The following is a 15,690-nucleotide window of genomic DNA, read 5'->3' as shown; positions in this document are numbered from 1 at the left end:
CTTCATTCGAGATTGTGTTCCTCGAGGCGAGTCGATCATAAAGCGGGCGCAGCCGACGTTGAGATCGTCGAGGCATCTTCCCACGATTGCCCGGCGGTAGCTTGGATATGAAAATGTATGGCAAGAAAAAAGTCAGTCTGTAGCCAGAGGTCAATCTGACGGATTGTCCAGCTTATGGGCATTGTATATTACACATTATATGTTATGACTTGGTCCGGCATTATGTACATCAGGCCGTGCAGAAGACCTAATAAACGCCCTTGGCTCTTCGGCGATTGACACTTCCTTCCTTTCTTGCTCCACCATCTTCGTTGTCCTTCCAAAGGTCAACCAGCGCTCGTACCACGATGCCTGTCGTGGTTTCTCTTCTTGCGCCACCAATACTCTGATACTGGCCTCAATATCCATCACTCGTCGCTCAAAGTCGTCAATGCTCTCTTCGACCTCATGCATGCGGGATTGTAGAGAATCAATCTCGTAGTCCAGCTTCTGTCCTAGCATATCTATACTCCGCATTGCCTCGTTCAAGGACGCCTTCTCACGGGCCACGAGATCGGTGGATGTGGCCTGAAGAGTCTGATATTCTTCCAAGTGTCCATAATAGACATTGTTGAGTTCTTCGAGTTGTGCCACAGCTTCTCGCTCCACCTTCTCCACTCTTCCAATCCTTGTCTGTGCAAAGGGTGCGATACCTCGACTGATGCCGAATACCTTGACTCCCAGCTCTTGGGATCTTCGGAGCTGCTCCTTGCGGATTTTGATCAGCGATGATACAGACTTGGTGACGCCCTTCTTCTCCTCGTCGTCCACGTCAGTATCTTCGGCGAGGTGTTTCTGATAGTCTATAGCATCTGTGAGAATGCTATAGGATAGATGTCTAGGCAACTTGGCTGTTCGTGCTTCTTGAATGGTACGAAGGTTAATCGTGCTTAGTGAGCGCTTGAGTCCTGTCGTTTGGGGCTGCTCGAATCTGAAGTTGGCCGAAAAGTTCTGATAGCGGTCGTCCCTTAGTTCGTCCCGGATTCTCGAAAGTACTTCATGTACCCGCCTTTTCGATGGAGACTCTCTACCCTTGTGATCAATTCCTCGTAATGCTTGTCGATGTGCTGTAAGGTTCGTGCTGGCCATGGCTTGAGTTTGACCAGAGTCTTTCGGTATCTCAGGCTTGGTCGTAGTGATTGGTGCATTTGCTAGATCTTGGACAAGTGGAGGAAACTCGCTAGGCAGAGTACTGTGTGAAGACTGGTGGCTCAGACCTTTTCTTCTAACGTTGCTAGGTGCTGGTATCATGGCAAGACGGTCGTGTTTCGTACCTTCATCATCGGTATGCTGTGATCGTGGACCGTGGTTCCTGTTACTACTGAGCCCTACAGCGTCTCTCAACCTTCCAGTTCGTCTTCCTTTCTCTTCAGGATCCGGACCACCAACAAAAGTAACATCATTTCCATCGTTCTTCGTCTCGCTGGTCCAGATGAAGTTACCTTGGTCGTCCGTCGAGAAGACCCTTCCATTCAGCTCATCAACAGGCGCGCCTGCACCCACATTAGGTTGGCCTTTGTCCTTTCCCTGCCATAGCCATTTCATGCTGCGTCCGATCACCAGCTGCGCAAACCTCTCGATGTCTAGAGTTTCGACTTCTGCTATTCCGGCCTTCTCTTTACCGCCGCCTAGTCCCCTGGCTATCATCTCACCACCCTTCCCACTGAAAGCTCCAACGGTCGACTTCAAGGCTCGTGTAACTGCCAATCCCTCATCTTCAGCTTTGTTAGCCGTCACACGATGTAGACGGTCCAGTGTTGCACGATCCAGTCGACGACTTCTTTCCATCCTGTTCATCTTCTGAAAGTGTCCGATGGCTCTTTTCATGGTTGGGAGATCCAGGGGGTCCTTTCCGACTGGCGCACCTGTTTCTTTCAGTCTGTTGTAACCACCAATTATCAGTCCTATCAGAGCAGCTACCGTGGTAGGCCCGAGCACACCATCGCTGGGTTCAAAATTGTGAAAGTCAATTCCAACTTCGTTCCACCATGCATTGGTCGCCTTTTCGGTGATATCACACAGAAGCCCATCCGCATACGTTGGGTCCAGTTTGCCATATAGGACTAGCGACATCTGACAGAACCTTACAAGCTCCATGACCGACGAGTACAATGGAACTCTCTCACTAGTCCTGTAAATGCGATGGAATTTTTGAACCGTGCTTGTTGGTGGGTACTGCAGATTCATTGCTGCACGGCCCGTACAACCCATCCGTTTGAGGTTCTCATTGACGATGAAGTCTTCACGATGCTTTCTCACGTCTCCATCAGGAACTGCAATCACATTCAACGCTGACGGAAATCCACTCAGGTTTGTTACCATAAGGGTGCCAAGGTGAGTTTCTTTTTCCTTCGCGTACGACTGAGATACCGCTCCAAAATATATCTGAAGCCTCTTTGACCAGGTCGATTGATCGTGTGGCACTGCCAGTACATTGACGAGTATCGAATGGTTGGAGTCGCCTGTGTGTGTACAAATCGTGAAAGTAGCATGCGACCTTGAAATAACCCATTGCTCGACGATGTAAAGTTCGTAACCTTCTAGCTTGTGCCTTCGTGCAAGCACTGTAGTTGACTCATCTTCTTCGAGATACCTGAAAGCAACAGGATCTGTGAAGACCAGCTTTCTGTACGACTTGGAGCCTCCACGTGGACGCCCCCGAAAAGCCTCACTCGTTTGTCCTGTACTTGAGCCCTTCTCGTCGAGGTCTGACTTGGTTGCTGAATTTGTAGATATCCTGTACAAATCGTTCCCTTGACCAGCAAAAGGACTGTACGCTGCTAGCACAGGGAAGTGACCAGCCATATTCTGTCACTATTTAAAGGACTGGCCCAGAGTTGAAATCGCTGAGCCAGTGATACACCATTCATCCTAACAGCCTTGATGTGTTTTCAGCAATCAGCTCTGATCGTCGGGAATGGTTGGGGAACATAGTGTTCGTGTGCGTTTCAGACTATTTGCCAAAAATTGTGTTCGGCTCGCGTTTGTATTGTTGCTCGTCTTACTAACAAGCGTATTGCTGGAATGAGCCAGATCCAAATGTCAGGGATGCTAGTCGCGCCTATGACGCCAGTTTGGTCCTTCCGCTGTAGAGCCATGTTCTTCCCCACAACTGATAGCAAACCACCCAAGCGCATGTGCATGCAAAACCGCATCTGTATCTCGTGATATATATTCAAGACACCCACCTCATCTCTCACGTTACTACACAACTTAGAGGACTCATTCATCAGCCAGGGCCTTCCCAGCATGTCATAACTGGAATACCACACCAACCTGCGACCTAATTCATTGACTCGTCGTACATCTATGAGGGCACGCCAACGGTACTTAGTTGGAAGGAGCCATGGAGGCTGTACAAAGGGAACATGAGAAGGCGTGGGAGGGTTGTCGTAAGGCCAAAACGATTGATGCGACGCAAAGCATAATCGACCAGCTCAGGAAAGCCAGAGAGTCAATAGCATCTGATCCCGCCTCGGCACAGATCACGCTCGTAAAGCTACAGGCCCCAGTCAAAGCGGCCTTCGATGATATGACTGCAAGTCTGAAGACGACAAGAGGTGGACAGAACAACTACCAGAAAGCCCTTGACAAGCTGTTTCGAGATAAGCCTCTACCTAGTAACGAGATCGATGCCCTATCTCAGCAATCTAACCTGATCAATCGAGCTGTGTATCTGCACTTATTGAGGGAAGGCCTTTTTGATGTCGCGTCCACCATGCAAGACGAAGCCTCGCGGAGAGCTACCGTACAACGTGATCTCCAACAATCGAATGGTTTGGATATCTCTATTGAAGATCCTATCGGGATGGATCAAGGCTTGCCTGATGGTATGCTTGACAAATTCCAGAGCATGCATCGCATTCTAGATGAGTTGAGGCTGAACCACAACCTACAACCTGCAATGGAATGGGCGCAGACCAACAGTGCAGACCTGCAGGATCGAGGTAGCAACCTTGGCTTCGAGCTCTGCAGGCTTCAATACGCCAGAATCCTATTTGAGGATTCCCAAAATGGATTTCTCTCGATGTCCAGTATGGTGAAAGCTATGGAATACGCACAGTCAGCCTTTCAACCATTCCAGACGAATTACTTGCACGAGATACAGGAGCTGATGGGTGCTATCGCCTTCTTTTCAAATCTCAATCAATCACCCTACCATGCTCGCCTAAACACTACAGTCGCGTGGGATGAAGTCGCCTCATCGTTTACTCGAGAGTTCTGTGCACTGCTCGAGCTGTCGGCAGATTCTCCACTTTACATCACCTCGACGGCTGGAGCTATTGCACTGCCTCCATTGCTGAAGTTGCAAGCCATACAGAAACAGAAAAATGCTTCCTGGACATCAGCAAACGAATTGCCAGTTGAGACGCCCTTGCCTTCAAACTACCAATTCCACTCCATCTTTGTTTGTCCTGTATCAAAAGAGCAATCAACTGATCAGAACCCGCCTATGATGATGCCATGTGGTCATGTTATCTGTCAAGATTCACTTACCCGGCTGGCTAAGGGCTCTAAGTTCAAGTGCCCCTACTGTCCGAGTGAAAGTTCTCCTACGCAAGCCACTAGAATAATCTTGTGAATACGCTAAAGTACAAGCCCGGTCTCGACGACAAACGAGAGATCCTGAAGAAAATATCCAATCGAAACAAGAAGGGTGGACCGCGAAAATGTACTGACAGGTGGCGCTGCAGGTCATATCCAGCAATCCGGATGCATTCTCAACTTTTGGACTGATGTCCAAGTAAGTGACCCGGACATGCAAACTGCAACTTCCCCTCGAAATAGCTTGATGCGTTTCATATCACGCACTAGCGAGCCACTGCTGTGAGGTACCGATCACATTAGCAAATCATGAGCTCACGTCCACGACCGACACCACATCAGCTCTCAAGCTGACCTGCACAGCATGCAGTAGCACATCTCCATCGCCTGTTACAAGCTTGTGGAGTCTCGTAACAGCTTGCTGCTCGTCTAAGTTCGAGCTTACCGTAGATCGTATAGCGCCTGGAGCTAGTCAACTGCAAGCTAAATGTCCTTAGAAATTCCGGATTTCGACTGAGTGATCAAGTCATTCCATATGCTAATCACATGGTGAGAGCTACATTGGAAGATTGCTGGAAAGAAATGGCTGAGCAGGCTCGGATCAGATCTCAGCAGGTACACAATATGACTCACGAAATTCATCAACGTCCACGAGAACACGCCGTTGGAGGTTTGTCTCGAAGCTATGGCGAATGTCCCTGGCCCCCGAAAGTCGATATCCACACCATGGCTTGAACAACCCTGTTCCGACTGCACTTGGCTGTCAATCCGACCCGCATGCAAGCACTGTGACTGAATCACATTCAACCGTGTTACTTCCGCGACGAGCTAATGTGCTATCGCGTTCGACGTGTCTGGATGCCTTGAAAGTTATCAACGAATCACAGTCAATGCCATCCCACCATGACCAACAGAAAGCTCTCGCTCCGGAAGGACATGTGCTGCCTCCTGATAGATAAGCAGCTTATGCCTGCTCTACCTGAGCCTTTCTTTGCCTCTCGCCGCCTGATTCAACTGTTGGTTTTCTCGTCTTTATTGATGTAGAACTCAGTGTTGTCTCCCTTCATTGTACTAACTAAAACAGCAGCACTATCGAATTGTGTACTATTCTCGAGCCTGACGCTTCGACTACTGCATTGTCGTTGTCTTTCGAGCCCTCTCAGCCAACCAAATACTAGTCTCCAGCGTCAATCTGAAACCTCGCACCATGTTCTCGAGACATCGTCCTTCTGAAAGCTTTTCATCCAGATATGGTGCCAACAAGTCGACCAAAGTCAAGAAGTCCTTCAACTCACAGTCCTTCAATGCAGGACTTCAACGCTCACAGTCAGTGAGATCACCGAAGAGTGATCACAGTACACCAAATTCGCCAGCGTAAGTTACTCACCTGCCTTCAGGTCGAGTATAGCTAATGGTCTTCCAGTTCGTTAACGTCTGCAATCGTCACCCTGTGTGTCGGCCCTGACCAACGACTCTTTGCTGGACATGAAGACGTGCTAAGTCGTTCATCTTATTTTCAATCTGCATTGAAAGCACAGTTCTTCGAGGGTTCTCGTGTCATCAACTTGCCTGACGAGTCACCCGAAGTACTCTCTGCTGTCCTTGAGTATCTCTACAAAGGTGATTACTCTCCGAGGCTAGTACACAACAAGAAGAGAGACACCTGGGACCTTGAGGACACTGGCACGGTCGGGGTTGCAACAGTGAATCACCATCTCTCGAAGGTGCCCATCCTCAAGGATACTGCGATCTAGTGAGTATAAGATGATACCTTGATGACTGCTTACTGACCTTCTTGCAGTTGTTCGGCTGATCTATACGGCCTCGAGGAGCTGAAGAAGTTTGCTCTTCGCAAGCAGGGCCTACAAAGTGGTGTTCACATCAGTAGCATCCTAGCTTCAGCTCGATGGGTCTACGATCATACTCCGAGCACCGAGCGTGACCTTCGCAGTCACTATCTTGCTGTCATCATTCGTAACCGCAACAATTTCAAGAAGAGTTCAACCATGCAAGCTGAGATGGAACAAGGGGGTCAGCTCTACTTCGACCTCTTCGTTACGATGTGCTCGGTAAGTCCTTCAGGCAGTGTATCGCTATGATAGGCATGCACCGTGGTTACTGAATCTTTCCCTAACGATGCATAGCATATGGACGACCTGCAAACTGTACGCTCACCATTTTCACGCTAAACAGCTTGTCAACGGTTACGTCTGCTTGCTCCATCATTACATGACCAATAACAGCTCTCAACACCATCAGCAACAACCTATTACGAATCTCTTTCTTGTATTCTCACATGTTCACAACGATGTCGGGCAGGCGGGCGCTCAAGCGGATTAACTTGTATCATTAAATTCATGCTGCCTATTGGCTCTATGAAGCATGACTATACAGTACCCTTTCATGGTACCTCTGAAAGCACCGGAAGTGCTCACTTGTACATTATATTGCTTATCAGACAACTACTGCATGCATTATGCATGATCCGTCTGAGACACAGACAGCAAAACCCAGATATGGAATGACCATACAACTGCTAAGCTGTCACTACTTATTCGCGATAGAAGCACGGATATCGTGAATGAGTGCGCTCAAATTGAATTTCACTGCTTAAGATGCATCGGACGTGAGTCAACGAATAATGCATTGGCTCTCATCCGTAATTTTCTGTAAAGCAGCATGCACCACTACCTGTGATTGTTGCGATCAGCAGGGATACTCACCTGGCAAAATGTATGCACTGCCTGCTTTCCGAGTGCATAGGCATAAGTCCGTAGTCCCCCCAACACAGCAAAATCGAATTGACAGAGTGGCTTAAGAGAAGCCAGAGTATGTTGGAGTCGTGCTCTCCCAAGCAGATGAACGAAATGCAAGCGGCACAAACGACTTCTCCACCACTCCAAGCATGCTTGGATGGGTGGCCATGCCGACCAACAGGCAAGCTCGATTCGTCACGTAAAACCGGATCACCAAACTCGGAGCCAAGCAGAAACGGTTCTGCTCCGTATCGACTTGCACAGGTATTTAACTTCGACCGAAACTAACGGTTTGTTGTCTGCCTTCGCTGCTGCCTACAGTACGTACTCTCAACATGGTCGAAGTGGCCACTGCATGTGACGCGGCATTTTCACTACTAGAGTACGACAGTACTTTAGCGAAGGCGCGACTTAACACGATATCAGCTGACTTACTGAAGGCGTTTTTATCAATGCAGCACTGCCGTCGTTTCCAGTCGTACAGCATATCATCTGCATCTCAGGCATGCAGCTTCGGCAGCTTGTCCTTGGCACTGATACCTTGCATTCTGGCCAGTGAGATGCTAATGGACAGGGATGCCGTTGCAGGACAAGAATGACTCAGCTGCAAACTACTTTGTCATTTACCGGAGCTGGTAACCTTTTCCGGTAGTAGAGTCTCATGGACGTGCTGGTATTGGTTACAACTCCAACCTAGGAGAATCTGATTCTGAAGGTTGCAAGACCTGGAATAGTAAAGGTGTGGTCTGGATTGTTGGAGTTTATCACTCGGACCTCAGTCGACCGCAATACTGCACAAATATCAAATGCTTTCCATCATCTGAGGAATTCTAGGCTCCCTTCTGCTTCCGGCCATGGTTTGTCCTTGACTCCACGAACAGAGCCTAGACAGCTAGCTCAACATCAGCACCTCTTGCATTGTGTATGTGATAGCACGGAAGCAGTACGCTGGACTTTCGCAACGGAGATACTCAAAGGGATAAGCGGGCTCATGACTCGGCTGTGAATGTTTGCTAGACACTGGCAGAGCTCAGACACTTTCGAGTTGTTAAGAGCTAAGATCATGGCCCTGCGATGCTTGTCAAAAGGCTCAGATGCCGCAGTGCTCGTGCTGATCTTGTACCTCTAACATCCTTGAACAGAATCTCGACAACAAATGCAGCAAAGCTAGAAGTCAGAAAGAAGGCCACTAACGCTTCAGTGCCGGACAAGGTCAATTCTTCTATTTGTGGAACTGATAGATCATGATTATGTGCCTTCGTAGTGTGGTGTCAGACTTCTGAACGCTGTACACTGCCTGATATCGGACTTGTAATTGACCTCACAAGCACACTGAGCTCTGAAATGGCTGCCGGCCCATGACTTGACGACATTTGTCTTTCTATTACCATGCACACAGCCGAGTCTTCTAAGACCAATAACCTTCGGACATAAAACACCACCAAACGCCATACTGCAGATCAACTCCGTATTATCGTGGGTATCATTCCTTCCTCCATACAATTCGTAGCAAGATGAGATCTGTCTCTACACTAACAGCACAGCGTTGAGACAACCATCATTCTCCGGATTGTTGGTGATCTGAGCCCATTTGCCCCAGACGACCTTACCACCAGCTGTGACCAAGCCCATCTCCGACACATTCACTTCCACTATGGTACCTTTCGTCAGAACACCTAATTGTGTATAGAGCGGGTTTTGGGGATTCTTCTTAACACCAAGTATAGGTAGCTGAACAGTCACGCCGAGTTCTGGATGTGTTACATTGGCCTTCTTGTATCTCAGACCCATAGGACGAATGAATCTCTCGTACTTGACAGGCCGTCGTGTAAAATCTGGCCCTACAAAAGTAGGCTTTGTGATCATTCTCTTCCAACCTTTTTTTGCCGTCTTCTTTCCTGTCTTTACCACCTTGAACATCTCTTCCTCACTAATACCCTTGACCTTTGGCAACGGGACCGAAAACTTGGCAGCTTTCTCAGCACGCTTGTTTTTGATCGCACTAGAAAGAGCCTTTGCATTGTTCGCCTGTGACCGATCGAGCAAGTAGTTTGGCAGTGGCGTAGATGATGGTTCTGAAGGAGCAGCGGACTTGACGTCTCTTTCTTCCTGCGCCTTGATCTGTTTCTTCATTTGAATCTTCTCTGCATGGCGCTTCTTTTGGTGTAGTTTGGCTCTTAGACCACGCAGTTCCTGGGCTTTCTGAGACATCTGGTGGCCCTCGCGGGCCTCACGTTTTCGGACTCGCTCATCGTGGTCGAGACGCTTGCCGTGTTGCTTCGTCCACCGCTCGATATACTCGTTCTGAGGCATCTCGTCGTTATCGGCTGCTCTGCGGCCGTTAGTTGTGAGGAGAGGGATTGACTGTAGGTTAGAGGCACTCGTCCAGCCCAAACTTTCGGCGGCAGCAAAAAAGTTTCGGAAGGGCCTCTCCTCACGTGATCTAGCGCATCCTAAGTATCCAGCTCCAGAACGAACACAGGACGGAGTTCTTTCATCTAGATCACAGTTCAGAATACCATCTACGCTTTCAACGGGACTTGGCTGTACATCGGTCAATCAGAGGGCAAGCAAGATGTGTCGAATATGTGGACGGATGGTGCGATGCATCTTTGACACCATGCCATCAAGAACAATATCGCAGCCCAGCAGAAGATTCGTTTCGAGTACATGTCGCAAGACTGCGCAGATACCAAGCACACAATGCAAAGCTCTAGTGGCTTCGCAAGTTCAATCGTTCCTTCTTTCGAAACAGAGATCACCCGTCACGATACGTCTACCTCTCCGATCACAATTGCACACTTCCACCTCCAGGAAAGCAACGGTCGAGCCCTCAATACCGACCCCCAAGGAAACTGCGGCTGTTCTGCCACCGTCTGTGCTTTTTTCGATGGGAGCAACCTCTACGGCCACGACTACCACCACAACACAGGTCCCAGAAGCACAAGAAATAACCCCCAGTAAGCCATTGGTGCTTTCAAAATCATTACAACAACAACTTCCACTTCTCGTGGCTCAAAGACCACACTACATTACTGCTCATATACATTCCTTCCCCTACCTACTTACCGAAGGTGACACTCTCCGCCTGCCGTTTCGTATGCACGGTGTTTCCATCGGCGATGTTCTTCGCTTCAACCGTGCGACTATCATTGGCTCTCGCGACTTCACACTGAAAGCTGGCAATTCATCGCCGCAGCACACTTCTCCTCCTCACGTTAGAGGCGAACCCTTTACAAACAAACGCAGGACTGGCGAGCCGAACTACATAGACGAGAGACTATTCGAATGTCGTATGCGGGTTATGGGGCTAGATTCTACCCCAATGATGACTATGGAGAAGAAGAAGAGGCGGATTCGGAGGACGAAGACAGTTACAAGCAAGCACAAATATACTGTTCTCAAGGTCATGGAGGTCAGACTGAAGGGTTTGGACGAGCTGACGAGCATGCAAGACGAGCAAGTTGTACTCGAATAATTGCGTCATTATCCTTGTTCTGTATATCTATCTGGCTTCGATACTAGCATTTGGCGGAATGGCTGGTGCGTTTCAATGAAGACGCATTGTTCTCTTACTCTACCACTAAGTCTATCATACTTGAGACGCACGAGGCGAGAGCGAAAGACTAGCGTGTCTGCTTGGCGACCTGCAAAAGCAGTAACGAATACGCACCCGCCTATCACGAGTTACGCCGTCTTAGGACCTGAGTTCTACGTAGATGGCTATGCTCCTGGATTTATTCCTTGATATCAACAATCCAGCAGAGCTTTACATTTCGAGCCTCTCTTAGAAACCTCTATTCGCAAAAGAGTGGAGAGCACGCTGGAGGGCCAAAGACTCCAACAAGACTCGCCAGGTCCATTCACCCCTTCCGCTCTTTCACGTATTTCGCTAAGTGATTTTTCCAAGTCCCTCCAAGATCGGCATGACTACGTTGCCAGATGTGATCGACCAAGAACGGAGTGTAGCCTGTATGGAAGTATTCGCAAGTACAAGACTAAGTACGCGCGTCACGGCTATAGTATGGACAATAGCTTTATGATGCGCATGCGAAGACTTACGAGCAGCATGAAGACACTCTGCTCCTAGACAGCTATATCAATCTCAACAGGTAAGCCGACTCGATTATTGTGCAGTGTCTCCCGACTGGGTTCGTGAAAGTCTTCTACGTGAAGGCTGCCAGTCCTCATTGAAAGCGGGCAGGAGCTAGACAATACAGTTATGCTCCATCAGCAGCTGTACTCAAATCATACAGCAATCTCAGCAAGTTCAAGGTCGCTCATTTCAGCTTAAGCACAGTACACTTGACTACTGATAGACGACTCACCAGCTTGAGCGGCATCTAGGATCGAAGATGCTTATATCAACCGACAGATCTTTGACCTTCACTGCCGATGGTCACACCCTTTTTGTAGAACCTCATGGCCCACACGCACTTCGAATTCACGCCTCTGTCAATCCTCTACTTTCTCCATCTGAATCCAAACCATGGGCCTTCACCGAAGAGGTCGCTGTCGACACTTCACCCGTAATCAATTGTACGAAGCTGGATGATCAACATACACTTCCACCTCCTGGGCAAGTCAACCTCGAGCCCCTACCACTATGTCCGCCAGCAACGCTCACTCACGGCAACCTGACAGCCGCCTTGTCTCCTCTCGGCTACCTCAGCGTTCATAATGCCGAGGGCCGACCTATCCTAATCGAAAAGCATCGGACACGAATAGACCCAATGGCACCCTCAGCATCCGCACTTGAGATCCCAGCTCGAGACTTCACACCCATCACAGCGTCAAACTACTATAACCTGAGCTACCGCCTCGAAAGCCTCGATCCGGAAGAGAAGATCTACGGCGGAGGACAGTATCAACAACCTATCCTGAACCTGAAAGGTAGCGAGCTCGAGCTAGCACAGCGGAACTCTCAGGCCAGTGTCCCGTTCTTCGTGTCGAGTCTCGGCTATGGCATTCTTTGAAACAATCCGTCGATCGGTCGAGTCTCCTTCGCATGGAACGGCACGACTTTCGAGGCACAAGCTGCGGAAAATCTTGATGTTTGGCTTGTATGTCCGCCCAATTCATCATGCGAGAATTTTGCAAAAGAGATTTTGAAGCTGTATGCGGACGCCACAGGCCACAGTCCTATGATGCCGGACTATGCTTTAGGGTTTTGGCAGTGCAAATTGAGGTACAGGACACAAGACGAAATTTTGACAGTCGCACGTGAATTCCAGAGGAGAAAGCTGTCGCTAGCTGTGATTTTTGTCGATACTTTTCACTGGCCAACACAAGGCGATTGCAGGTTCGACAGGAATTTCTTCCCTGACCCCAAAAAGATGATAGAGGAGCTAGACAGCATGAACGTCAAATTGCTCGTGAGCATATGGCCAACAGTCGATCCACGTTCAGAGAACTACGCCAAAATGACAGAACTCGGTATGCTGACTACGGTCGATCGTGGTATCAGAATCGCAATGGATGTCATGGGCAATACAGTCTACGCAGACTTTACCAACCCATCCACAAGCGATTACGTCTGGGATATAGTCAAGAAGAATTACTGGGACCTCGGTGCCCGTACTTTCTGACTAGACGAGGCAGAACCCGAATACTCAAAGTACGACTTCTCACAATACCGCTACCACCTCGGCCCCAACCTTGCCATCGGAAACATCCATCCTCTAAAATACGCCCAAGCCTTCTGGGAAGGCCAGCAGAAAGCAGGCCAGAAATCCGGCGAGATCGTAAACCTGATCCGCTGTGCCTGGGCAGGAAGCCAAAAATTCGGCACTCTCGTCTGGTCCGGCGACATCGCGTCGTCCTGGTCGATTTTTCGCTCCCAGCTCGCAGCAGGCCTCAACATGGGCATGAGTGGGATTCCCTAGTTGGCTACAGACATCGGAGGCTTCCACAGTGGTGTGACTGAAGACCCTTTCTTCCGAGAACTGCTCGTCCGCTGGTTCCAGTGGGGGTGCTTCTGTCCAGTGATGAGGTTACATGGCGATCGAGAACCTAAACAATCGAAGCTCGGTGAGGGGGGAAGTAGTGATTTTAGGAGTGGAGCGGATAATGAGCCGTGGAGCTTTGGGGGCGATAACTATCCGATTTTGGTCAAGTATATGAAGCTGAGGGAGGTGTTGAGACCGTATATTAGGGGTCTGATGCAGGAAGGTAGTGAGAAGGGTACACCGGTTTGTTTTTGGAATTTTCGGCAGACAAGATATGTTGGGAGGTTGAAGATCAATGTATGTTTGGAGCTGAGTATTTGGTAGCTCCTGTTATGGAGGCAGGTGCAAAAACGAGGAAGGTATACTTGCCTGGTGGGACGAAGTGGTCGTTGCTAGATACCAGCAAGATCGAGGATGGTGTGAATACTACGGGTGATTATAAGGGCGGCAGAAGTGTGGCGTTGGAGCTAACAATGGCGGATATGCCTGTGTTCAGGAGGAGAAGTATATAAAGACTACAACATCAATACATTGCGTGACACGACTCAGCACCTGATGAACAAGATGCAAGTCCTATTATCAGTGTACTCCAGATAGAGTACTTTAAATTGGAACACTAGCAACATTCGCCATCTCGGACACCGTGCCAAACTTCTCTCGAGGCTTACCTCTTCCTTTCCCTGTCTCTTTCTCAACAGCATCGATGCGACGCCAACCGTCCCAATTGACGACTTTAGTAAGATCATACCCTTGACTCTCAGCTTCGGCCTTGACCGCTGGCCAGCCACGCATACCAAGTCCGGCTTCGGTAGAAACGTCGTCGCTCTTCGTAATTGCATTTCGCCAGTCCTGAACAATGGCTTCAGCGGTCTGAAAGGCATCGCTCATGGTGCTGGCTATTACGCCAGTAGGACCTCGTTTCACCCAACCAGCGCAGTAGAGATGTGCTTTCGCGGGCGCTACTGCTTGCGGTTGCTGGGTAATATTCGTGTTTGTGGTTGGGGCCTCGTTTTTATGCTCAGGTACGTCAATAGGTAGAATGCGTCCAACACCATCGTGATGTAAAATGCCGCTTCTCGTGTTGAAGTTTGCACCTACTAGCTCCATGCCAGGGATTGCTTCAGCGCGGTAGCCAATGGACCGGAAGAGGAGTGATGTTTCGAGGGTCACGTTTTTGTCCTTGCCTTTCGCACTAACTCTTGAGGCTGGATCGGATATATCTTCAAGCACGTTTTCAGAATAGCTTACACCTTTGAGAACATCGGGGTTATTCTTGTCTCTGATCAAAGCGTTTGGCGACAATAGGAATTGCAACGACCAGGATCTGGTAGCGTTGGGGTCATTGGGCTTGCCCTTCTGCAGCAGCTCCATCAGACGACGTTTGGGGCGTTCAAGCTTTTTCAAATCTGGTGGAAAGAGCTCAGGCGGGATCGACTGAAAGTTGACGCCTTCAAGCTGTAGCAGCTCCCTAACTTCTTTGATTGTGAAAGCTGCTTGCATTGGACCTCTTCTGCCCACGACATGGACGTGCTTAATTTTGCTCTTCTCAAGGGTATCAACAGCGTACTCTGTCAAGTCCGTCTTCTTGAGTTTATCCAATTTGCTCAACAGAATACGTGCGACGTCTAGAGCAACGTTGCCTTGACCAATTACAGTTGCAACCTCACCTGTGCTCAGATCAGGATCGAGATTGCGATATTCTGGAAGGCCATTGTACCAGCCGACGAAGGATCGTGCTGAGTAGACATTTGGCTTATCCTCTCCTTCCAGTCCTAGCTCTTTGTCCTTAGAAGCGCCGTAGGCAAACACAACCGCATCATAATGTTTTGCAAGTATAGGTAGAGGAAGATCATGGCCTAGCTGGATATTGCCGACGAAGTTAAACTCGGGTGAAGACGCGACCTGCTCGAACTCTTCCTGGCACTTTTTTACTTCCGGATGATCTGGTGCTACACCGAATCTCACAAGACCAAAAGGAACAGGTAATTGCTCGTACATATCGATCTTGGTCCCGTGAATTTCTCGCATCAGTTTGCGGGCAGTGTAGAAGCCTGCCGGACCGGATCCAACGATGGCAACTCGTGGTGTAGGGCCATCCCGCGAGCTTACACTCTGTGAGTATGCTCTTCGATAGGTAGATATAGGTATGGAGGTATATGTTGTGGTGACCTCAACTCGATATACAGAAGCGAACAAGTTCCGGCCGCCCCAAGCAGGCCTGATGGCATGTACACGGCTTCGAGTAAGCCATGCTGAGCTCATGCCGCCATCTACCAGGAACTTGAGGCTAAGTTGGCATACACCTGATGAGTTCTTCGGGTTGAGTCTACTTCAAAACCGTGGCCATTCGCCGCAGACGGCTCGGTAAAAGCCTGAGGCAACAACAAGCAGTGCGGGACAGC

General features: G+C 49.2%; 7 protein-coding genes across 7 annotated transcripts; 4 read left to right on the top strand and 3 right to left on the bottom strand.

Moving 5' to 3' along the window:
• Positions 1 to 195: 195 nt before the first annotated feature.
• Positions 196 to 2,136, bottom strand: LTR64_001123 (uncharacterized protein; the record flags this gene model as incomplete). Its single annotated transcript, XM_064895504.1, has 2 exons — positions 196 to 1,190; positions 1,314 to 2,136. The coding sequence occupies 2 exons, from the start codon at positions 2,134 to 2,136 to the stop codon at positions 196 to 198; spliced, it is 1,818 nt and encodes a 605-aa protein (XP_064758191.1).
• Positions 2,137 to 3,385: 1,249 nt separating this feature from the next.
• LTR64_001122 (uncharacterized protein) lies at positions 3,386 to 4,621 on the top strand (the record flags this gene model as incomplete). The annotated part of the gene is made up of 1 exon (XM_064895503.1): positions 3,386 to 4,621. The coding sequence occupies one exon, from the start codon at positions 3,386 to 3,388 to the stop codon at positions 4,619 to 4,621; it is 1,236 nt and encodes a 411-aa protein (XP_064758190.1).
• A 1,170-nt stretch (positions 4,622 to 5,791) lies between these two features.
• LTR64_001121 (uncharacterized protein) lies at positions 5,792 to 6,683 on the top strand (the record flags this gene model as incomplete). The annotated part of the gene is made up of 3 exons (XM_064895502.1): positions 5,792 to 5,958; positions 6,008 to 6,337; positions 6,386 to 6,683. The coding sequence occupies 3 exons, from the start codon at positions 5,792 to 5,794 to the stop codon at positions 6,681 to 6,683; spliced, it is 795 nt and encodes a 264-aa protein (XP_064758189.1).
• Positions 6,684 to 8,867: 2,184 nt separating this feature from the next.
• Positions 8,868 to 9,653, bottom strand: NSA2 (Ribosome biogenesis protein; the record flags this gene model as incomplete). The annotated part of the gene is made up of 1 exon (XM_064895501.1): positions 8,868 to 9,653. The coding sequence occupies one exon, from the start codon at positions 9,651 to 9,653 to the stop codon at positions 8,868 to 8,870; it is 786 nt and encodes a 261-aa protein (XP_064758188.1).
• Positions 9,654 to 11,695: 2,042 nt separating this feature from the next.
• On the top strand, positions 11,696 to 12,316 carry LTR64_001119 (uncharacterized protein; the record flags this gene model as incomplete). The annotated part of the gene is made up of 1 exon (XM_064895500.1): positions 11,696 to 12,316. One exon carries the CDS (start codon positions 11,696 to 11,698, stop codon positions 12,314 to 12,316), a length of 621 nt encoding a protein of 206 aa, XP_064758187.1.
• A 381-nt stretch (positions 12,317 to 12,697) lies between these two features.
• Positions 12,698 to 13,225, top strand: LTR64_001118 (uncharacterized protein; the record flags this gene model as incomplete). The annotated part of the gene is given in 2 exon segments (XM_064895499.1): positions 12,698 to 12,917; positions 12,933 to 13,225. 2 exon segments carry the CDS (start codon positions 12,698 to 12,700, stop codon positions 13,223 to 13,225), a joined length of 513 nt encoding a protein of 170 aa, XP_064758186.1.
• Positions 13,226 to 13,891: 666 nt separating this feature from the next.
• Positions 13,892 to 15,550, bottom strand: ARH1 (NADPH-adrenodoxin reductase; the record flags this gene model as incomplete). Its single annotated transcript, XM_064895498.1, has 2 exons — positions 13,892 to 15,413; positions 15,483 to 15,550. 2 exons carry the CDS (start codon positions 15,548 to 15,550, stop codon positions 13,892 to 13,894), a joined length of 1,590 nt encoding a protein of 529 aa, XP_064758185.1.
• Between the last annotated feature and the right edge of the window lie 140 nt (positions 15,551 to 15,690).

The sequence above is a fragment of the Lithohypha guttulata genome, assembly GCF_036872675.1.
Source record: "Lithohypha guttulata strain CCFEE 5908 chromosome Unknown scaffold_1, whole genome shotgun sequence".
In the NCBI taxonomy this organism is placed as follows: domain Eukaryota; kingdom Fungi; phylum Ascomycota; class Eurotiomycetes; order Chaetothyriales; family Trichomeriaceae; genus Lithohypha; species Lithohypha guttulata.
The sequence above is the reverse complement of the archived record's forward strand: the minus strand, read 5'-3'. Positions and strand labels throughout refer to the sequence as shown.